At 44.7% G+C, this 25,060-nt stretch overlaps 1 protein-coding gene across 7 annotated transcripts in view; it reads left to right on the top strand.

The window, feature by feature from the left end:
• pacsin1b (protein kinase C and casein kinase substrate in neurons 1b) overlaps positions 1-24,553 on the top strand; it is a 406,522-nt gene extending 381,969 nt beyond the window's left edge. For all 7 annotated transcript variants that reach the window (XM_070858872.1, XM_070858877.1, XM_070858874.1 and 4 more), the window contains 4 exons: positions 7,194-7,321; positions 14,015-14,119; positions 17,929-18,128; positions 18,342-24,553. In XM_070858872.1, the coding sequence (XP_070714973.1) occupies positions 7,194-7,321; positions 14,015-14,119; positions 17,929-18,128; positions 18,342-18,451 (543 nt within the window). In that variant the 3' untranslated portion in view covers positions 18,452-24,553. The remainder of the gene's footprint in view (positions 1-7,193; positions 7,322-14,014; positions 14,120-17,928; positions 18,129-18,341) is intronic.
• Positions 24,554-25,060: the final 507 nt, after the last annotated feature.

The raw sequence follows: 25,060 nt of genomic DNA on the forward strand, positions 1-25,060 counted from the left end.
GGCGCGAGTGGTACCTCACATGATGAGGGAGAAAGTGGAAATCGAGCTGGACAGACTGCAACGCGAGGGCATCATCTCCCTAGTGGAATTCATTGAGTGGGCCAGCCCGATTGTTCCAGTACTCAAAAGTGATGACACGGTCAGGATTTGCGGCGATTATAAAGTAACTATTAATCGTTTCTCGCTACAGGACCAATACTCGCTACCTAAGGCAGAAGACCTATTTGCGATGTTGGCAGGAGGCAAGACATTCACCAAGCTCGACCTGACTTCGGCCTACATGTCGCAGGAGCTCGAGGAGTCTTCGAAGGGCCTCATCTGCATCAACATCAGTCATTGAAGGTTGGCATGCAGGTGCAGCAGGCGGTTAAGAAAGCAAATGGCATGTTGGCCTTCATAGCAAGGGGATTTGAGTACAGGGGCAGGGAGGTGTTGCTACAGTTGGACAGGGCATTGGTGAGGCCACACCTGGAGTATTGTGTACAGTTTTGGTCTCCTAACCTGAGGAAGGACATTCTTGCTATTGAGGGAGTGCAGCGAAGGTTCACCAGACTGATTCCCGGGATGGCGGGACTGACCTATCAAGAAAGACTGGTTCAACTGGGCTTGTATTCACTGGAGTTCAGAAGAATGAGAGGGGACCTCATAGAAACATTTAAAATTCTGACGGGGTTAGACAGGTTAGATGCAGGAAGAATGTTCCCAATGTTGGGGAAGTCCAGAACCAGGGGTCACCGTCTAAGGATAAGGGGTAAGCCATTTAGGACCGAGATGCGGAGGAACTTCTTCACCCAGAGAGTGGTGAACCTGTGGAATTCTCTACCACAGAAAGTTGTTGAGGCCAATTCACTAAATATATTCAAAAAGGAGTTAGATGAGGTCCTTACTACTAGGGGGATCAAGGGGTATGGCGAGAAAGCAGGAATGGGGTACTGAAGTTGAATGTTCAGCCATGAACTCATTGAATGGCGGTGCAGGCTCGAAGGGCCGAATGGCCTACTCCTGCACCTATTTTCTATGTTTCTATGTTTCTAACACACACAAGGGACTGTTCATCTACAACAGATGCCCGTTTGGAATTCGGTCGGCTGCAGCGATCTTCCAGAGAAACATGGAGAGCCTATTCAAGTCGGTACCACACACGGTGGTCTTTCAGGACGACATATTGGTCATGGGTCGGGACACAGCCAAGCACCGACAAAACCTGGAGGAGGTCCTCCAGCGACTGGATCACGTAGGACTGCGGCTGGAGAGGTTGAAATACGTCTTCAGGGCAACAGGGATGGCAACAGAAGTAGAGTTTTTGGGGAGAAAGATCGCGGCGGACGGCATTCAGCCCACAGACACCAAGACAGAGGCTATCAGGAACGCGCCTAGGCCACAGAACGTCACGGAACTGCGGTCGTTCCTGGGACTCCTCAAATATTTTGGTAACTTCCTATCGGGGTTAAGCACCCTTTTAGAGCCCCTACATGTGTTATTGCGCAAAGGTGAGAACTGGGTATCGGGAAAAAAACAAGTATTTGCTTTTGAGAAAGCCAGAAACATTTTATGCTCCAACAAGCTGCTTGTATTGTATAACGCGTGTAAAAGACTTGTGCTAGCATGTCATGCGTCGTCGTACGGAGTAGGGTGTGTATTACAACAAGCAAACGTTGCGGGGAAGTTGCAACCTGTCGCCTATGCTTCCAGAAGGAAGGCCGAGAGAGCCTAAAGCATGATTGAGAAAGAGGCATTAGCATGTGTGTTCAGGGTAAAGAAAATGCATCAGTACCTGTTTGGCCTCAAATTTGAGCTGGAAACCGATCACAAGCCCTTCACATCCCTGTTCGCTGAAAACAAGGGGATAAATACTCATGCCTCAGCCCACATACAAAGGGGGGCACTCGCGCTATCAGCATAGAAACATAGAAAATAGGTGCAGGAGCAGGCCATTCAGCCCTTCTAGCCTGCACCGCCATTCAATGAGTTCATGGCTGAACATGAAACTTCAGTACCCCCTTCCTGCTTTCACGCCATACCCCTTGATCCCCCGAGTAGTAAGGACTTCATCTAACTCCCTTTTGAATATATTTAGTGAATTGGCCTCAACTACTTCCTGTGGTAGAGAATTCCACAGGTTCACCACTCTCTGGGTGAAGAAGTTTCTCCTTATCTCGGTCCTAAATGGCTTACCCCTTATCCTTAGACTGTGACCCCTGGTTCTGGACTTCCCCAACATTGGGAACATTCTTCCTGCATCCAACCTGTCCAAACCCGTCAGAATTTTAAACGTTTCTATGAGGTCCCCTCTCACTCTTCTGAACTCCAGTGAATACAAGCCCAGTTGATCCAGTCTTTCTTGATAGGTCAGTCCCACCATCCCGGGAATCAGTCTGGTGAATCTTCGCTGCACTCCCTCAATAGCAAGAATGTCCTTCCTCAAGTTAGGAGACCAAAACTGTACACAATACTCCAGGTGTGGCCTCACCAAGGCCCTGTACAACTGTAGCAACACCTCCCTGCCCCTGTACTCAAATCCCCTCGCTATGAAGGCCAACATGCCATTTGCTTTCTTAACCGCCTGCTGTACTTGCATGCCAACCTTCAATGACTGATGTACCATGACACCCAGGTCTCGTTGCACCTTCACTTTTCCTAATCTGTCACCATTCAGATAACAGTCTGTCTCTCTGTTTTTACCACCAAAGTGGATAACCTCACATTTATCCACATTATACTTCATCTGCCACGCATTTGCCCACTCACCTAACCTATCCAAGTCACTCTGTAGCCTCATAGCATCCTCCTCGCAGCTCACACTGCCACCCAACTTAGTGTCATCCGCAAATTTGGAGATACTACATTTAATCCCCTCGTCTAAATCATTAATGTACAATGTAAACAGCTGGGGCCCCAGCACAGAACCCTGCGGTACCCCACTAGTCACTGCCTGCCATTCCGAAAAGTACCCATTTACTCCTACTCTTTGCTTCCTGTCTGACAACCAGTTCTCAATCCACGTCAGCACACTACCCCCAATCCCATGTGCTTTAACTTTGCACATTAATCTCCTGTGTGGGACCTTGTCGAAAGCTTTCTGAAAGTCCAAATATACCACATCAACTGGTACTCCTTTGTCCACTTTATTGGAAACATCCTCAAAAAATTCCAGAAGATTTGTCAAGCATGATCTCCCTTTCACAAATCCATGCTGACTTGGACCTATCATGTCACCATTTTCCAAATGCGCTGCTATGACATCCTTAATAATTGATTCCATCATTTTACCCACTACTGAGGTCAGGCTGACCGGTCTATAATTCCCTGCTTTCTCTCTCCCTCCTTTTTTAAAAAGTGGGGTTACATTGGCTACCCTCCACTCGATAGGAACTGATCCAGAGTCAATGGAATGTTGGAAAATGACTGTCAATGCATCCGCTATTTCCAAGGCCACCTCCTTAAGTACTCTGGGATGCAGTCCATCAGGCCCTGGGGATTTATCGGCCTTCAATCCTATCAATTTCCCCAACACAATTTCCCGACTAATAAAGATTTCCCTCAGTTCCTCCTCCTTACTAGACCCTCTGACCACTTTTATATCCGGAAGGTTGTTTGTGTCCTCCTTAGTGAATACTGAACCAAAGTACTTGTTCAATTGGTCTGCCATTTCTTTGTTCCCCGTTATGACTTCCCCTGATTCTGACTGCAGGGGACCTACGTTTGTCTTTACTAACCTTTTTCTCTTTACATACCTATAGAAACTTTTGCAATCCGCCTTAATGTTCCCTGCAAGCTTCTTCTCGTACTCCATTTTCCCTGCCCTAATCAAACCCTTTGTCCTTCTCTGCTGAGTTCTAAATTTCTCCCAGTCCCCAGGTTCGCTGCTATTTCTGGCCAATGTGTATGCCATTTCCTTGGCTTTAATACTATCCCTGATTTCCCTAGATAGCCACGGTTGAGCCACCTTCCCTTTTTTATTTTTACGCCAGACAGGAATGTACAATTGTTGTAATTCATCCATGCGGTCTCTAAATGTCTGCCATTGCCCATCCACAGTCAACCCCTTAAGTATCATTAGCCAATCTATCTTAGCCAATTCATGCCTCATACCTTCAAAGTTACCCTTCTTTAAGTTCTGGACCATGGTCTCTGAATTAACTGTTTCATTCTCCATCCTAATGCAGAATTCCACCATATTATGGTCACTCTTCCCCAAGGGGCCTCGCACAATGAGATTGCTAATTAATCCTCTCTCATTACACAACACCCAGTCTAAGATGGCCTCCCCCCTAGTTGGTTCCTCGACATATTGGTCTAGAAAACCATCCCCTATGCACTCCAGGAAATCCTCCTCCACCGTATTGCTTCCAGTTTGGCTAGCCCAATCTATGTGCATATTAAAGTCACCCATTATAACTGCTGCACCTTTATTGCATGCACTCCTAATTTCCTGTTTGATGCCCTCCCCAACATCACTGCTACTGTTTGGAGGTCTGTACACAACTCCCACTAACGATTTTTGCCCTTTAGTGTTCTGCAGCTCTACCCATATAGATTCCACATCATCCAAGCTAATGTCTTTCCTAACTATTGCATTAATCTCCTCTTTAACCAGCAATGCTACCCCACCTCCTTTTCCTTTTATTCTATCCTTCCTGAATGTTGAATACCCCTGGATGTTGAGTTCCCAGCCCTGATCATCCTGGAGCCACGTCTCTGTAATCCCAATCACATCATATTTGTTAACATCTATTTGCACAGTTAATTCATCCACCTTATTGCGGATACTCCTTGCATTAAGACACAAAGCCTTCAGGCTTGCTTTTTTAACACCCTTTGTCCTTCTAGAATTTTGCTGTACAGTGGCCCTTTTTGTTCTTTGCCTTGGGTTTCTCTGCCCTCCACTTTTTCCTCATCTCCTTTCTGTCTTTTGCTTTTGCCTCATTTTTGTCTCCCTCTGTCTCCCTGCATAGGTTCCCAGCCCCTGCAATATTAGTTTAACTCCTCCCCAACAGCATTAGCAAACACTCCCCCTAGGACATTGGTTCCGGTCCTGCCCAGGTGCAGATCGTCCGGATGGTACTGGTCCCACCTCCCCCAGAACCGGTTCCAATGCCCCAAGAATTTGAATCCCTCCCTGCTGCACCACTGCTCAAGCCATGTATTCATCTGCGCTATCCTGCGATTCCTACTCTGACTATATAACTATACTATCCGCCACAGGCCAAGCACCGAGAACTGTGCGGATGCTCTCAGTCGGCTACCATTGCCCACCACGGGGGTGGAAATGGCGCAACCTGCAAACTTGTTGATGGTGGCGCAGCCCGCAGACTTGTTGATGGTCATGGAAGCGTTTGAAAATGATAAATCACCTGGCACGGTCCGCCAGATTAGGACTTGGACCAGCCAAGATCCTCTGCTGTCCCTAGTAAAAAAAACTAGGTACTGCATGGGAGCTGGGCCAGCATCCCCGTTGAAATGCAAGAGCCAATCAAGCTGTTCCAGCAGCGAAAGGACGAGCTTGTCCATTCAGGCAGACTGCCTGTTGTGGGGTAACCGCGTAGTGCTACCAAAAAAAGGCAGGGAGACGTTCATCTCAGATCTCCACAGCACACACCCGGGTATAGTAATGATGAAAGCGATAGCCAGATCCCACGTGTGGTGGCCCGGTATCGACTCTGACTTGGAGTCCTGTGTACGGCAATGCAGCGTATGTGCTCAGTTGAGCAACGCGCCCAGCGAGGCACCACTAAGTTTGTGGTCCTGGCCCTCCAGACCATGGTCGAGGATCCATGTCGACTATGCGGGCCCGTTTCTCGGTAAAATGTTCCTGGTGGTGGTGGATGCTTTTTCAAAATGGATTGAATGTGAAATAATGTTGGGAAGCACTGCCACCGCCACCATTGAAAGCCTGAGGGCCATGTTTCACCAGTGCCGAATTTAAAGACTTCATGACCCGCAATGGGATCAAACATGTCACCTCGGCCCCGTTTAAACCAGCCTCCAATGGGCAGGCAGAGCGGGCAGTACAAACCATCAAACAGAGCCTTAAACGAGTCACAGAAGGCTCACTCCAAACCCGCCTGTCCCGAGTACTGCTCAGCTACCGCACGAGACCCCACTCGCTAACAGGGGTGCCCCCGGCTGAGCTACTCATGAAAAGGACACTTAAAACCAGACACTCGCTGGTTCACCCCAACCTGCATGATCAGGTAGAGAGCAGGCGGCAGCAACAAAATGTAAACGATGGTCGTGGCACTGTGTCACGGGAAATTGATCTGAATGACCCTGTGTATGTGCTAAATTATGGACATGGTCCCAAGTGGATCGCGGGCACGGTGATAGCTAAAGAAGGGAATCGGGTGTTTGTAGTCAAACTAGACAATTGACAAATTTGCAGAAAGCACCTGGACCAAACGAGGCTGCGGTGCACAGACTGCCCTGAACAACCCACAGCAGACACCATCTTTTTCGAGCCCACAACACACACCCAAAGGATCAACGACACCACCCCGGACCAGGAAATCGAACCCATCACGCCCAACAGCCCAGCCAGGCCAGGCTCACCTCGCAGCCCTGCAGAGCAACAACACGCCAGCTCAGCGAGGGCACAGCCAACACACCAGAACAGACATTCGTACCGAGGCGGTCCACCAGGGAAAGAAAGGCTCCCGACCGCCTCACCTTGTAAATAGTTTTCGCTTTGATTTTGTGGGGGGGCGGGGAGAGTGATGTGTATCTGTAAAGCATGCACTCCCATGTTCCGCCACCAGGGAGCTCATCCCCTGGAGTCCCAAGGGATCCCAGCATCCCTTGGGAGCACTGTATATAAGCCGGCCCGTAAGGCCTGTTCCTCACTCTGGAGTGTCTTATTAAAGACTGAGGTCACTGTTACTTTAACCTCCCTGTGTGCAGCCTCATCTGTGTTAGGAACAGAATAGTTAGAATCTTAACTTCCTATTACCTCAGACCTCTTTATTTTATAAAAAAAACTTGCATGAATACATTGAAAGAAAACATTTAAGGTACCTTTTTTTCCCAAATATATTTTGTGGAAAAATGGTCAGAACATCCTGAAACGTGACTGTCACTAACAATCTCTCTCGATTTTATGTGAAATGGAAACTATGATTGTTATAACTATGCATATGGTGGCATCCCTGTAGTTAAATGGTTTTGACTTGTGCCTAAAAAGAGTGAATCTTTTACAGGAATATTCTGCGGAAACTACTCACGCTATTGCTAAAAGGGAGAAAGTAAAAAAGGTCAATGAAGGTGTTACTCTGACTAACGTCTCACCAGGAGGAGAGCAGGTGACTCAGGCTGTGGACCGGGGCAGGTAGGTGCACTCTAAAGCGTGGGATTTTTTTAATGAATAATTGTGGTAGAAAGCAGTTTTTTTTTTTAATAGGGAAGTCTACAATGGCTCTGATTTTTTTTTTTAATAAATTTTTCCTACCTGTGATCTCCATACTGGATAGTTACAATCCCTCAAGGGTCCACAATTGTGTTTCAAGACTGTATTACCACATGCCAATAAATGTTATAACAGGCGATGTCTATTTATTTACTGGTGTTTTTATCCTTGTATCTGGTCAGACCTGGGCTGCGTGACTTGTGTCAAAGCAGTAATATCGTGAAATATGTAGAACAGTGTGGGCGGCATCATCAAGGGCACACTTCCTGAAGTGTCTGCTCCTAGATGCCTGTGACCAGTAGTTTGGGAAACACAAAATGAGGAATTACATGCCAAATCCATAAAATAATGAACAACGATTATATGCCCAAGTGTGTAATTTCGTTGCAAGCTTGGAGGTGACAGTGTTTCCACAATATTGCTGCTCTTGTTCTGCCTGATGGTGGAGGGCACAGGGGCAGAAGGTGCTTTTCAAATAACCTTGGTGAGTTGCTTCAGTGCATTCAGTAGATCATGCATACAGCAGCCTCCTTATGATGGAGGGATGGAGTCATTTGGGCCAAGGACACTTCCCTGAGGAACTCCTGCAGCAATGTCATGGGCTTCTGCTTCCTGGCCTCGAATAACTACGACCATTTTCTTTTATGTCTGGTGTGACTCCAGCCATTGGAGGGTTTTTCCTTTGACCCTCATTTACTTTAGTGTTGCTAAAGCTCCTTGGTGCCATACTTGGTTGAATCCTGCCTTGATGTTGAGGGCAGCTGCTCTCACTCCTCCTCAGGGCTGTGATGAGGTCTGGCAGAAACCAAACCGAGCATTGGTGTACAGGTTATTGTTGAGTAGGTGTTGTATGATGGTACTATTGATGACTCCTTCCATCACGTAACTGATGATTGATTAGGAGGAAGCTGAAAGAACAGTAATTGGCTGGGTATCACAACTTGTCCGTGGATGAACAGAAATTTCCTCCAACTAAATATTGGGAAGACCAAAGCCATTGTTTTCGGTCCCCAGCTCAAAATTCCATTTCCTAGTCACTGACATCATCCCTCTCCCTGGCAACTGTCTGAGGCCGGACAAGACTGTTCGTCATATTTGACCCCGCGATGAGCTTCCAACCCCCATATCTGCTATATCACCAAAACTGGCAACTTCCACCTCCGTAACATCTCCCAACTCCGCTTCTACCTCAGCTCATCTGCTGCTGAAACCCTCATCCATGTCTTTGTTACCTCTAGACTTAACTAATCCAATGCTCTCCTGGCCGGCCTCCCATTCTTTACCCTCTGTAAACTTGAGCTCATCCAAAACTCTGATGCTCGTCTCCTAATTTGCACTATGGCCCAGGATCAAGTTAGATCACCTACTTGCACTTTTGGCTGAAAACTCTTGCAAGCACTTCAACCTTGTCTCTTGCAATCACATGCTGGGCTCCACCATGATTCAGGATAAAATTGTTCATGGATAATCCTCCTGTTAATTTTATGGTTGTCCACCACTATTCTCTAATCGATGTGGTAGGGCGACAGACTTGCTCTGGTCCATTGATTGTGGGACCACTGAGCTCAGTCCGTAGCCTGCTGCGTTTAGTGCTAAGCATTCAGATAGCTTCACTAGGTTCGTACCTCATTCTAAGATATTCCCTCGTAGTGGAGATGAGACTTTGTCTTCACAAGGACTCTGCGGTGGTCATTTCTGCCAATTCTGTCAGGACAGATGTGTCTACGACAGGTAGGTTGATGAGGATGAGGTCAAGTAGGTTACTTTTTCGTTTGGGTTCCTCACCGCCTCACGTAGGCCTAGTCTGGCAGCTATGTCCTTCAGGGTTTGGCCAGTGGTGGTACTACCACGCCACTCTTGCTGGTGCATATTGAAGTGCCGTACCCAGAGAATGTTCTGTGCTTGGTAGATAGTGATTAGCTGGAAGGTTCCTTGACCTGAAGCTATGGCCTGGAGTCAATGTTGAGGTTGCCCATGGCCACTCCTATCCAACTGAACGCCTTCCAGACAAGTGCAGAGTATTCCATCACACGCCTGATTGTGCCGATTGATGCGTCCAATTTTCTTCCTGTTGAACATTGTAGTGATTGCTTAAAACTGAGTGGCTTGCTAGGACACTGCATTAAGAGTCAACCACGGAGTGTGGGACTGGCGTCACACACAAGCTGGTAGAGGTAGCAAGTCACTTCCCTGAAAGACATTAGTGACCCAGTTGGGTTGTTACAACAGTCCAGAAGCGTTCATGTTGATTCTTCTGGGATTACCAGATTTATTGAATTCAAATTAACAGCTTTCCATGATGGGATTTAAACACTGGATTGTTAGTCCAGTATCATAACCACTAGGATCCCCTTCTGCATCTTATTTGTTCATCCCAGTCCCTGCAAACAAAAAATATGGGTTTTTTTTAAAGGAAAAACACACTAATATTAGATTGTTAATGCAATGGAAATGTATTCAAGAATTGACTGCATGAGACAATTACTGAGACATTAGGACATTTGGTTCCATGAGGGTAGAATTTAACTTGATCTGCTCAGCAAGAGTGGGGTGGTAGTGACCTTGAAATCACAGTGCTGGATGTACTGCAGCGTTCCCACTCCGATCCCAGCCGCCACTATTATGCCTGGGGCCTTCACAAGGACTGCCAAGGTGCCCTCCTGATGTAGGTGGGAGCATCTTTTATAATATTCACCTTGGGACCCTGTGAGGTAAATAGGACCCCGATTGCAATTTTGAGGTGCAAATGGGCAGAGCATGTACCCTAACCAGTGGTGCTTAAAGGGAAAATGGCTGAGAAAATCTCTCTGGGTGAAGGCTGGTGCAACAGGACTGCACTAAAAAAATTCTGGGTCACTGTCCACTGCCCTCCGTGGAATTGCCTCAATCTCCCCCCGGTCCCACAAGACTCTGGCTGTTGACCAGCTCAGTGTGAAAGCCAGTCACTTTCTTGCCTTCACAGAACGAAGAACCCATTTGCCGCCCGTAGATCATCAGCAGAATGTAATTGAGACCTCCGGCAACACCTAATCCACCCTCACTTTCAGAGATTAGATTTTTCAGCCAATAGTCTGGTTTCCCAGGGTGCAGCAGTGCCAGATCAGCTCGTTGGCTGGTCCAAAGTGTAGCTCCATATTTACTAATGGAGTGGCTCTAGAATTCTTACCAATGATGTCGAGGAGCAGCCTTGTAAGGCCAAAGTCCACCTGCCTGTTCTCTGCCAGTAGTTAAAATTGGCCCTCTGTAGTACACTTATCATAGAATCATAAAAATTTACAGCACTGAAAGAGGCCATTTCGGCCCATCGTGTCCATGCCGGCCGACCAAGAGCTATCCAGCCTAATCGCACTTTTCAGCTCTTGGTCTGTATCCCTGTAGGTTACGGCATTTTAAGTGTACATCCAAGTATTTTTTAAATGTGGTGAGGGTTTTCTGCCTCTACCACTCTTTCAGGTACTGAGTTCCAGACCACCACTATCCTCTGGGTGAAGAAATTTCCCCTCAGATCTCCTCTAAACCTCCCCTCGATTACTTTAAATCTATGTGCCCTGGTTGTAGATCCCTCTGCCAAGGGAAACAGGTTCTTCCTATCCACTCTATCCAGGCCTCTCATAATTTTATATACCTCAATCTGGTCTCCCATCAGCCTCCTCTGTTCCAAAGAAAACAGACCCAGCATCTCGAATCTTTCCTCATAGCCAAAATTCTCCAGTCCAGCAACATTCTTGTAAATCTCCTCTGCATCCTTTCCAGTGCAATCACATCTTTCCTGTAATGTGGTGACCAGAACGGCACACAGTACTCCAGCTGCGGCCTAACCAGTGTTTTATACAGTTCAAGCATAACCTCCTTGCTATTGTATTATATGCCTCAACTAATAAAGGCAAGTATTCCACATGCCCTCTTAACCACCTTATCTACCTGGCCTGCTATTTTCAGGGATCTGTGGACCTGCACTCCAAAATCCCTTTGTTCATCTACATTTTTCAGTGTCCTATCATTTAATGTGTATTCCCTTTCCTTGTTTGACCTCCCCAAATACATTACCTCACACTTATCCGAATTGAATTCCATTTGCCATTGTTCCGCCCACCTGAACTGTACATTGATATCTTCCTGCAATCCACAGCTTTCCATTATCAGCCACACAGCCTATTTTAGTGTCATCTGCAAACTTCTTAATCATACCCCCAACATTCAAGTCCAAGTCTTTGATATATACCACAAAAAGCAAAGGACCCAGTACTGAGCCCTGCAGAACCCCACTGGATACATCCTTCCAGTCACAAAAACACCCATCAACCATTACCCTTTGCTTCCTGCCTCTGAGCCAATTTTGGATCCAACTTGCCACTTTGCCCTGGACCCCATGGGCTTTTACTTTTGTGATCAGTCTGCCATGTGGGACCTTATCAAAAGCCTTGCTAAAATCCATATACACTACAAAGGTTCAGCTGCCATTACCTGTCCTTCTTTCAGCCATGTTTCAATAATGGCTGTAATATCGTACTGCCAAGTGTGTATCTGTGCTTTCAGCTCATCTGCCTTATTTCCTATACTCCTTGCATTGAAGTATATACCATTTAGTATTGCCAAACTCCCTTGTTGTTTATTTTCCAGCCCTTGTTTCCTCTGTCTTCCAAATTCACTTTCTACTTTTCTGCTGCCCAATTCCAGATTTTTTTCTTTCCCCACTGAATCGATTCTCCAGTTCCCACTCCCCTGCCAAGCTCGTTTAAACCCTCCCCAACAAACCCTCCTGCGAGGATACTGGTCCCGGCTCTGTTGAGGTGCAACCCGTCCAGCTTGTACAGGTCCCACCTCCTCCAGAAACGGTCACAATGCCTCAGGAGTCTAAAGCCCTCCTGCCTGCACCATCTCTCCAGTCATGCATTCATCTGCTCTATCCTCCTATTTCTGTACTCACTAGCACATGGCACCAGCAGTAACCGAGAGATTACTACCTTTGAGGTCCTGCTTTTTAAATCTCCCTCCTAACTCCCTAAACTCTGCCTGCAGGACCGCATCCCTCTTTTTACCTTTGTCATTGGTACCGGTATGGACCATGATAGCTGGCTGTTCACCCTCCCCAGATTGTCTTGAAGCCACTCAGTGACATCTTTGACCCTGGCACCAGGAAGGCAAAATATCATCCTGGAGTCACGTCTGCGGAAACGCCTGTCTGCTCCCTTGACTATCGAATCCCCTACCACTATTGCTCTTCCATTCTTCTTCCTCGCCACCCATGGTGCCATGGACTTGGCTCTGGCTGCACTCCCCAGAGGCACCGTCGCCCTCACCACTACTCAGAACAGAATATTGGTTGGAGAGTGAGGTGCACTTGGGGGACCCCTGCTCTACCTGCTTAGTCCTCCTCTTCTGTCGGTGGTCACCCACTTCCTCCCTGCCTGCACACTCTTTAGCTGCGGGGTGACCACCTCTAAAAACGTGCTGTCTATTAAATTCTCAGTCTCGCAGATGCACCGCAATGACTCCAACCGCTGCTCAAGCTCTGAAATGCAGAGCTCAAGTTGCTGCAGCTGGAGACACCTCCTGCGCACATGGTCGTCCGGGCTACGCAAAGCATCCAGCACTTTCTATATGCCACAGGATGTGCACTCCACGTGACTGAGCTGCCCTACCATGCCTCTAGTTAATTGACTATAAACTAAACTATGAAATAAACTTAACACTCGAAGACGAAAAAAAACACTCACTGGCGCCTCACCAATTAGCTCCTTCCCTTGTGCCGACGTCACTTTTGATTTCTGACGTCACTCCTGTGATGAGTTGTTATAGGCTCTCCGCCTGCTCACTGGCACCGCTGCCCTGGTCTGCGCTGTCTCTGGGCCTCCCGCTCAATTTATACTCTGCCCGCTCGCTGCCACCACTACTCCAGTCTGCCCCTCTTTTCCAAATTCACACTCTTTCCAAATTCCCAAATAAATCACTCTCTTTAAGACCACTCTGTGCTCTGAAAAACTGTTGACTTTTATGCTCTTAAGAGCTACATCCAATTGACAAGTGTTGACTCAGCTCCCCTATTCTCTGTGATTAACACCTATTCAAGACAAACACTTACAGCTGACTGACAGTTAACTGCCACTGGCAGGCAACTTCTGATAACTACAATTTTAAAGTTCAAGGTTTAAATCAAAATGTTAAACTAGATTTCACTATGTACAGCTTTTATTTACCCAATATGTACCAGAAATTCCCACTCTTTCCAAATTCCCAAGTAAACCACTCTGTTTAAATCCACTTCCTTTCAGACTGTTCTGTGCAAACTACTAATATTGGGACTAAAATTCATTACAGGCAGCACCAAGGGACTATGCAATAATTCACTTGATATTCATCAAATTGGGCTGTTTCATTATTAAAGGAAAGAAAGAATTTGCATTTATAAAGCCTTGTGACTAAAGTGCTTCAAAACTGATGAAATGCAGTGATATAGGGAAATGGTAAATTCTGGGATTTGTTCATTTTACAGCTGAGTAGTAATTTGAACCCTCAGTGAACAGTTAATTTACTTGATTTAAAAGCACTATTAAGACCGTGTGTTTTTAGGGATTATTTACAAATTCAGGTGTCCTTTTTTCACTCCCTGAACAGCCGTAATGTCTGCCAGAATAATGAAAGAAGTTGCAGTAATAATCCTTTTGCTGAGGATGAAGTCAACCAGGAGGTGAAGGAGATCCAGAAAGAGGAAAAGAAAAAGTTGGTGAAAACTGTCTGTCTTTGCTTGGGGCAGCTTGGAGTTTTTCACTAACATTCACTAACTTTAGTTACTCTGTGAAGCAAACCTATCAATAGGACTGTTGCCCTGTGTTCCTCTCTCTGTCTCTCTTAACCTATAATTTATGTATTCATGACATAATCTGTTATCTGTGTGCTCTCTGTGTCACTCTCACAATGGTTCTGTGTACCTGGATGAATTTTTAACGCTGCATGTTTTTTGATAAATATGCATAACAATTTGTGCAATTAGCTCGTATTCTGAAATGCTGTCTGCTGTAGCTCCTTAAATAAAGGTACTGCTTTTCCAGTATTTCAGTGTAAAGTGCAGACCAGCTTAAAGGGGAAGAAAAGTACTTTGTGCCCAAGTTGGTGGACTGCCCTGATTTCTGGGTGTTCTCCCCTCCGAGCGAGTTTGGTGAGGTCCTCACGCCGGCAGGGAGAGAAGACCGCTGGGGAGCGTCCGCTGGCGTACGCCGGCGTGCAACGCCGACAAAAGTCCTCCCGCCCGCTCACTCCCCAGATTGGTCCGGGTGGTCCTCCGCTCCAGCAGCAGAAAAGACGGCTGCATGGGGGCAGGTGTTACCTAAATGGTAAGTATGAAGACCTGCAAGAAAAGTTTAGTGCACTTGCTTTCTTCATTTCTTTTGCAGCGATTTTGGTGGATCGGGTCCTCTGAAGGATTTGGAAAAGTTTTTTTCCATTTGTTGAAAAAAATTTTCTTTTCCCATTACCCCCCTCTCTGGGCCCGACTCCATCCTCGGCGTTACTTTGCCGAGGATCTCATTTGCTGCCCAGAATCCAACCTATTGCCCATTGTCACCCAGAATCGGCGTGTAAGGCCCATTTTTTCCGCAAGGCGGTTTTTTCCACATTTTTACTACAAACTTCCGCGCAAAGTACCGTCAGGATCTTAGCTGTCCTCCGACGGTACATGGGCGGAGCTTAGGTTTAACCAAATCAGGCCCTTTGTGTTTAAACTCATCTCCCATTTCACACATACTTACAAACAAATACTATTTTTAAGCAAGTCAATTTTCTGATCATGTGAACATCCTTCCTGCTAAGCTGATCAATGATGTCGCCATGCATTCCGGAATGATTCCATTGGAAACACGCTCATGGACATGAGTTGGAGCAGCTCAAGAACTGATCCACAGCTGCAGCATCTCAGGCAACACCCAACCCACCCTCACTTTCAGAGATTGAGATTTTTCAGCCAATAGCCTGGTTTCCCAGGGCGCAGCAGTGCAAGATCAGCTCTTTGGCTGGTCTGAGGATAGAGTCTATATGCAGGGAGGGGGGAACGGGAAAACACTTATTTTCAACAAATGGGGAAAAAAAAACTTTTTCAAATTCTTCCGAGGACCCTATCCACCAAAATCACTGCAAAAGAAATGAAGAACGCAAGTGCACTAACCTTTTCTTGCAGGTCTTCATACTAATGGAGTGACTCTAGAATCCTTACCAATTATGTTGGCGAGCAGCCTTTTAGGACCCAAGTCCAGGTTCCCCATACAGCTCAAAAAATTGATGTTACTAAAGAGAGAGTACTTGCAACAAAAGGATTCCTTTGTATCTTACTTCCCCTTTAATGAAACATCAACTAACTGAACTTCATTCTTTCGGTCGATAGGCTGTTCAGATCAAATGGTGGTGCTTCACTCACATCTCTAACTTCAACTGCACTGGATGCACATAATGCTGCAGATGCTGGAAATCTGACATCGAAACAAAGTGCTAAAATACACACCAGATCAGTCAGAACCTTTAATGAGAAAGGACATGAACGGTTACACCTAAAACATTCACTTTTTTCTCTACAGATGTTGCCTGACACTGCGTATTTCTAGTTGTTTTCTGTTTTCATGTCTTAACATTGTAACTCCCAAGTTAATGTCATAGGCCTAGAAATCCGCCTCCATTCTGTCTCCAATTAGTGCCTCTGGGTGGGTGATAAGGGGGCACTTCCGGCTTTGCAACCGGGCGCAGCGAGAGTACCTACTCCTGCAAAATTCCCGTCGAGGTTTGCGGCGGTGCTAACTCCTAGCGCCACAATCTCCTTCGCCAACAGCTGCAGGAGGCGTTGTTAGGGAGGCCAGGCACTTGGTGAGCACTGTTTCCACTGTTGTGTGGGGGGGAAAAAAATTCTTAATGCCCAACATCCATTTTTCGGGATTTTCTTCCACCGAGATTGATCAGCCCTGCACTCTGCTAGTGTGCTTTGGGGCTGATCGTGCCGGATCGCGGCTGCAGTCGGCACCAAGGTACCTCATTTCAATGCAGAGCCTGCATTGGAGGGAAGGAGCCTGTGGTCCCGGCAGAGCTGCCCTCAACATTGAGCAGCACTGCACCACTACCGCCCCTCTTGCCGGCTTTAGCATAACAATCTGGTCATTATCACATTGCTGTTTGTGGGAGCTTGCTTGTGCGCAAATTGGCTGCCACATTTCCTACATTACAACATTGACTACACTTCAAAAATACTTTATTGGCTGTAAAGTGCTTTGAGATGTCCGATGGTTGTGAAAGGTGCTACATAAATCTAAGGCTTTCTTTAGTCTTTCCTGACAGTTTCTATCATTGTAAAAGCTGCATAACCCTGTTGAAGCCTAGTAGTGCTGTCTCCTAATTCTAAAACCAGCATCACATACTGCACTCACATTTCTTCAGTTTGGGCTGGCTTTGTTTGGCCTTGGGGTAGAAATTCACCTCTGCCGGAAACGGGTCGCACCTACCATTTTTCCTGTGTTTTCACCGCCGCCGTGGATGTGGTGGCTTCTTGCTTGAAATTCAGTACTGTGCCTTTTTGTTTGGAGAGGGACGGAAGTCGGTCATAATGGGGGCGGGCGGAGTGTCCGCCGCTGTCAGTCATCAGCGTAGCGCTGATGATGTCATCATGCTGGCGCGTCACCATGTCTCTCCCCTTCACTTAAAGGGGAGGGCCGCTACGAGCTCTGCAATTATTTTAGTTGGGTCCACTGGGCCACCAGGGAGGGTTTTGGCCGGGTTGGCGGCCTGGCTGAACCCAAGGGCATAATTGTCGCACCAACCTGGCAGTCGGCCGACAAATAAAAATAAGATGACAGCTGTGGCAGTGCACCTCCCCTTTAATAGTGGCCAAGGCACCATTTTTTACACACTGCAAACAGTGCACCAACAGAAAAAACTGTCAGGGCACCGCACGGCTGCTACACGATTCTTTTAGCTGAATTTTGCTTATGGTGCGGGAGATCGGCGGTGCACACTTTGATGACACACTTAGGAGGGTTTGGCAGTACCGGAGCGGAAGTGGGGACCGCCGGAAAAACCACCATGAAGAATTTTTCAAGTGGCGGCTATTCGGCAAAAAATCGGAGGCCATTCGACACCGCCACGTGGCCACCGCTTTCCGGCGGTAACCAACCTGATATCGGGAGGCTGAATTGCGGCCCCCTTGTGTTAGTACAAAGTAAAAACAGAAAATGCCGGAAATACACGACTGCCAGTCAACATCTGGGGGAATGGAGAGAGAGATTTAACATTGTTGGTAGAGCCCTTCAGTAGAACATCAGTTCTGATGAGAGGGTATCCTCAGAACTTTAATCCATCTTACCAATGCTGACTGGTTGTGCATTTCTACTATCTTTGCATTTTATTTCACGTTTTCAGCATTTAGTTTCTCTCCATTTCTTTTCTTCTTGATGATGTATTTCGACAGGCACAGACACTGCTACAGGGGCTGCTCTGGTGATATTTTACAGGTGTTTTTTTTTTTATAACCCTCTCCTCCCCATTCTTTTCTGTTGCAGCGTGAGCAGCTACGAGAAGAACCAGGCGTACTCTGCTGAGTGGTCCGATGATGAAACGAATAACCCCGCCACAAATGATGCTAACGGAGGAACGAACCCGTTTGATGAGGAGGCCTCTCCTGCCCATGTGCCGGGTGTGCGAGTGCGTGCGCTGTATGATTACGAGGGACAAGAGCAGGATGAACTGAGCTTCAAAGCAGGTGAGACAATATAGAAAAGGTCCTCCTTGTATTTGCTATAGCAGGACATCGAACGGCCTCTGCTGTTAGTTAGACTTGCCCTTGCTTATTTAGGTTTTTACATTTTTTGCGTGACAAGTTGCTGAAAGCACAAGCTGATAACGGCAGAGTGAGGGAAGAAACTGCACTTCTTGGAAGAAATGTCTGACTATGTTTTGTCCCCTTCGAATGCAGGTGATTTCTTAACAAAGATGGAAGATGAGGATGAACAAGGCTGGTGCAAGGGTCGCCTGGAGAATGGACAGCTGGGCTTGTATCCAGCAAATTACGTAGAGGTTATCTGATCACACATTGTACTTACTGAGCTAGTCGCTGCTGCTGTATATACGTGTTCTAGATAATGCTGTTCTTGTTCTGAAGTGATTTGACAAATCATTTCATTTTGTACTTTTTGTTAGTAGAATAGTGCCCTGTTATCATTTGTGCAAATCATGCCTCCATCTGTGGGCTCAAAAGTCTGTATCCCTTTAATGGTCAATGTAAAACACCTATTTAAAAAGAAACCTACTTAACTTCGATAGTGAGCTCTCTTCCATTCTTGAAGTGGCACCCCATTTGGTTTTACTGTTTTGTTTTGACCAGGAACCCTCATGATTAAGCCCAGCTTCCCTTCCACTTTAACTAACTCACACAAGTGTATTTCTGTTGCTTGGATTCCAGTCATTGATTTACTGTTGCCAGTCCCTTAATTGACTGTAAATGGTCACTAAATTGTAGCGACGGCCACACATACACACACACTTTCTAATTAATCCTCACTCCCACATTCACTGAAGGTCTAATTTCTATTGCCTTGAACTCTGGGGGACAAACCTGACAGATTTCCCTTGCGTTCTCGGTTATTGCATTTAAAAAGTTAAGCTGCTGAAAAGGTGCTTCAATTTGTTGCTCCTTGTGTATTTGTTTGACCAAACCCATTGACCACTGCAATTCTAATGGGAGGCCATTCATAGAGGGGATGTCTATGCTATGAACTGAGTGCTCCTCTTTCCAATAATTCTCATTCATCCAATTGAAGGTGAATGTGTTGACCCCGATGGGCAGTGATGTATCCACTAGCAGACATCAATCCAGAGATATCTGCAGCTTTGCATTATTTGATCAGAGAGAGTAAAACTGATTATTGAGGTGTTTGGTACTGAATCCATTATTTGGTATTCGTTTGAGGGCCCAATCACTTGTACATCTGTCGCAGCACTTGGATAGTTAAGGTGAATGAAATTCTGACTATTAATTTGCTAATCCAATAATAATTCAGTATGTGTTTAAAAGGACCTTTTCAATGTAATGTTCTTAGAGAAACTGCACTGTTTATGACTGGGAAAATGACTGATTTTAATGCAATGTCATTGTGCTGCCTGTCATCGGACACTATTTTAGTAGTCAATGCATTTAAGTCTGTGCTGTACTGGATCAAATGTTAATCTAAAAATTCCCCATTGAAATCATTATGCCTCTTTTAAAAGGTAGCCAGTATCCCGTTAGAAAGTGTGGAGAATTAATACAAGTTGCTAATAACTGGGTTTTCTTTTACTGCTGTACACTGCAATGTGGGAGCAATTTCTCGAAGATATTTAGCACTTGAAACCTATCCATTACTGAGTGAAGAGCAGCCCATACAACAGGCATGCACAACCTGAGGTCCAGGCGTCCAGTTCAATTAAACCCAGAAGCTGAAAAGTGCATGCCTCTAAAAAGAAAGGGCTTGAAAATGATCTGCATGATTCAGGACCGTTGCAGTTAAAATGTTCATGTCCTGAGTAAAACAGAAAGGTCTGTACAGTTTTTACATTGCTGCACCCACTGGCTTCTGTCACCAGGAGGCTCAACTGGTCTAAGGAAATGTAAGAACTCTTATTGCCAGCAACATTACCACAACACTGGAATGGCAGTCATTTTCCACATATCCATTAGCTATTGCACAAACTTTCTGAAAGTTCAGACTTCTTTCTACACCCAGAAAATAAAAACGATGTGACCTGGAGAACTAATTAAGTCCTAACATAAACTGGTGATGTAATGCAAGATAAAGGTAAGCAATAACATTTGAAAATCATTTCTACATCTACACCTCACTCTTCCTTTACTCCCCCTCCCCATCTGCAAAGTCTCTCCATTTTTTTTCTCTGCAGCTTACTTCTCAAAATATTGAACCCAACCCATCTAATGAGCAGAGAGTCTGCTCCACACTTTTCCTCTCACTTTCTCGGGATTGCAAGACTCTGTGCAGTCTTTGTTATTAAGGTTGAGGATCTGGTTTGCAATTATCTAGCTATTTCTTCAACATTTGGGCCCATTGATTTCAAAATAAATCAGTAAGAAGTAAAAAAAAAAAGCACAGAAAATATCACCAAGAACCAGCAGATACTATTGCTAGATTCACACGAGGTAATAGGAATGGACGGCATGTGTTTCTTTCGTTGCACCTGTGTCTCATATAGGCAAAAATTATGGGGGTGGACGGGAAGGTCATAATGGCCTTGTGACATCTCATTAGGAGTCCTTAAACATGCTGCACTCCACAGCTGCTGCAGTTACAAAGTTTCCCACTTCCCACAGTTTTGTGAACGATCGAGCTCGAGCCCTGCTGTTCTGAATATTAGTTGCTACATAATGAAACCAAGTCTGATGGGATTGTACATTTATCAAACCTCTAACTTTTGAATGTTCTATTAAAGATGGACAAAAAGAAAGGGATGTTGTCATTTAATTTATGATTGATTTAGCTTGTATATCATAGAAGTTTAAAAAAATATTTGCATGACACTTAATTCAAGTTAAATATTGGAGAGTACGGGGAAATGCTGAGCTCCAGGTCTTTATGCGGAATGCTTATTTTGACAGCAACCCAGATTCAGTAGTAATGACCAGCAATAGACCAACTGTCGCAAGTCTCTAGATCAGCATATTTTGATGTGGGATTTGTACTTTAATGGATTCCAAAATTTATACCCTCAATCTAAGTTGAGTACAGCAGTGATGAGATTCTTATCCTGAATTATGTTGGGTTCCATTCTGGCACTTTGGGTAGTGATTTTTGGGGGGAGGAGAAGGAAGGGAAATTTGAGAAACTTGAGTCAACATGCGGGGTATCTTTTTACTTAACGGTTCAAATCCCAAAGCAATTCCACTATTCATTAGCGCTTAGCTTTTATTGCAATGTTTGTGTAATACCTTCCCTCATTCTCCCCCCTCCCGATTTTAATTTTATTTTTGGTCCCCCTGGACAGGTCACTTGTCCCCAGGTTTCTCGGCCAAAAGTGCACATTAGTGCCAAAGTGCTTTGCCACTGTGTGTATGTGTGTGTATATAAAAAAAAATGTACATTCTCACTCTCACATTCACTCATTCATTCTCCAACTCACACTTATTCACTTGACACAAGTCCTCAAATTTAAATGTGCTTGTTGCACAGAGATGCCTTGCCCTTCCATATAAAATCTATCTGTGCATTTTATAGGAGCGATGCAGCCAGCCCTATTGTCCGGTACCCAATTTAGGGAACCAAGGATGTGTTGTACTGTATTGCAGAACCACAAATGGTACATCTCCAGATACACCATCTAACCATGTTGGCAAACTTAGATATTTATCATTCACATATCTTGGTACTGTGAATTGTGAAATTCCTGAATGTAAACAAACGAGTTGTTTTTACCAGTATTCATACCCGTTTTTCCTGTGCACTGTATGCACCACTGTTTGGCCTAGGACGCTGTGCATGTCTAACTTTATCCGTCCAATGATTCCAATGCTGTTGTGGTTAGATTGTGATGTTCAACTAACATTTATTTTGTTACCTGTCTGAATGCATCATGAGCACTACCATATTCTACCTTTTGAAATACCATAATTACTGGAGTGGTTTATAAATCAGGGGTTACCTGGGAGAAGGGAGTTGGGATCCCAAAGAATTGGCACTAGATGATCACTGTGCAGTAAATAAATGCTTACATTCTAATTCTGACCGTTTAGTCGTTTATTGTGCTAAATAAAATTAATTATCCAACAATTTCAATTAAGCAACATAAATAAGTAGACTGTATTGGCAGTCAGTACTTTACAAAAGGGGTCTGGTAACCCTAAACTCTTACCTGCTTCTAAACTTTTAAACTTTCCTCAGATATTTTTTGAAAATATATTAAAACATAAAAGCAGGACAGTGAAATGTGCTGTGTATATTTTTGCCGCCCCATTCCATAGCAGATAGACTTTGGGTTTTCTTTGAAAAGTTCCGTCCCATAAATGTGCCAGCACGGTTTCAGATTCTATTTCCAGCACTTGGATCTGCCAGGCTCGTGATTATACTGCCGGCTCCGCATTGCTCTTTAACCTGGGAAAATTAACTCCTGCACAGCCGTGTCTGAATGCCAATTCTAAATTCTGAATGTCGAAGTTGCTGATTGGACGGTCAGCTCTCTCATCATTAAAACGAGAACAAATGACATTTGGACCATTTGAGAAGTTTTTAAAAAATGTTCTGGCTGTCTTGTATTGCAGCAAGTGTGAAGCTGAAATGGTATGAGTCTGTCTCCAGGGGGTGATCTCAAACATCTTGCATAAATTCACTCTGAGCAACTTGACACCTAATTCACACCACATGGTGCAACTGGCCTAATAAGGTTGCTGTGCTGTTACTACTCACTCCCTGAATGTGACAGCAGCCTGTTGGAGGTAGGCTCAGGTATACGAACCCAAGTTAAATAGGTTTCAGCTTTTTAATAGCTTTTAACTCCTAAGGCTGGGAGTTGACTAGAGGAGGTTCTGCACTATTAAAACATTTAATTCTATACTTCGCTCCAGTTAATGCAAAGACGCATCTGGAAAAAATATATATTTACCAGAGTATTTTGTAACCAAAAATCTATAAAGAATATATAATTTAAAAAAAGGGTAGCAATCCTTTCAAAAGTATAAGTGCAGCTCAATTTGAGAAATGTGATACACTTACAAATCTCATATCAAAAATGCAACATTTAGAATTTCCAAGTATGTTTATATTAGGACGAATGGTCGGTACTATGCAAGGAAACCTTCCCCCAAGCTCTTTGCCACCTGACAGTTGGTTGCCACCATATTTCAAGTTCAGGATTGGGGGCAGGCAGGAAGTCAGATAATGGTTTGAGTTCTGACTTTTTCCTTGCTAAATCTAATTTGTTGCAGCCCTTAATAACTTGATGCCTGCACATCATTCACAAGGCAAAGCAAGGGAGAAAAATGGGAGTTGAATTTAAAATCCAGATTTCTGAGTCTATTTCAGTTGCGTGTTATCCAGACAGCAATGAAAACAGACTGGTGGCAACCCCATCAGTGACTTGGGATACGTTTCAATATCTCCTACTGACCATTCTGCTGAAAGCACAGTCTGTGCGTAATACAAGTTATTTAATTAAACTGAAAAGGCAGTGTCAGTGCTTAATACACAAGGCCATTTGTATGTCATTGTAGTGACATGTGGCAGTGCGATATTTAATTAGATGTATTGATATACCATTCTGAAAATTCAATTCCAAGTGTGTGTATAAAAGCTGCATATGATGCTGTTGTATAATCAGTGTATATGACTGTAATTTAACAAGTACTTTGTGATTGTACTGTGTGGATAAGTTTGAGCTGAATTTCCTCTCTATGATCACTGTTGTGAATTGAAAGCTCCCTTCCTTTAAAACCTATGTTTACATGTTAATTTAGCTATAAGTTGATGCTACTGATGTAGTGCCTGTTTGAACAATACCTGCTGTTAATGTGAACTATATGAGAGTCTATTTGAGCCATATTCATATGTGATATGGAAACTGTTACTTTTTTTGCATAGGATTCTGGGAGTGCCAGTCGAGCTCTGCCTCAATGCCACGTGTGTCACATTGACATCATAGTGGTGGAGCAGAGAGCTCGCCCGGTCAGTGGCAAGAACAACCAAGCTGAATTGTGAAGCGATTTATAAATCTCTAAGGTCAGGGGTCTTGTTGAGTTTTCCTTTTAGGATGACCTGAAAACTGAAAATGAGTTCAAAATGTAGCTATACCAAATGGGCATCGATCAAAGATGGAGGAAGGGTGAGAGTTGGTAGAGAAAAAGTATCTATTTAATGTTCAAGATGCTTCTATTTATACTCAGACTGCCAAATACACTGTCTTTCCCTGCAGGAATTGTTGTGGTCTGTTCTTTGGCTGTGAGTGGTATTGTCTTTGCTCAAAAACGTGATAATTGCTGTAAAGATCTGGTGTATAAGTCACACCTTTGTGTATTATCTTTGTGCCTCCGTGAATATGCAGCAATTTGTATACTGGTGGAGTCTGACTGCTATTATCACTGAACAGCTGCAACCATGTAATATGTTCAAGTGTCTTTCAGGGTACACTAAGTAAAATGCATTTCAACATTCACAGTGCATTGTGCGGTTAATTTAGGACCTGATTTAATAAAAGGAATATTTTTTTCAATGAGCAATTTGTGAATTTTAAAAGTACTTTCTGAATAGAGACTACAATCCTAGGGCCACTGCCTGATGAATATTCCATTATCTTTGCTGTTTATGAAGTCTGAACTTATGAAACTTTGACTCCCCTCTCTCTAAACCTCTCCCCCAAACAAATAGTGGTTATTCTGCTTGGCCTCAAGTCTTTATGGATTTTGGTAAATCGCTGAATTCATCCCATGGCGGATTCCAGAGTATTGAAGATTTGTATTGGAACTATTAGTGAAATCATGCTGTAGCTGACTCCACCATACTGAGGACAGTGGAACAAGCTAAATCAGTATTATTGTAGCTTTGGTGGTCATTTGCTGGATAAATTCCTTGTATTGTCTGCTCCACTTTGGCAAAGAAAGTAGTCGCCTTTATTGAATTCACCTGAAGGCTTTTCTCATTTATTCTGTTTAAAAAATATATA

The sequence above is a fragment of the Pristiophorus japonicus genome, chromosome 17 (genome assembly GCF_044704955.1).
Source record: "Pristiophorus japonicus isolate sPriJap1 chromosome 17, sPriJap1.hap1, whole genome shotgun sequence".
Classification (NCBI taxonomy): Eukaryota; Metazoa; Chordata; class Chondrichthyes; family Pristiophoridae; genus Pristiophorus; species Pristiophorus japonicus.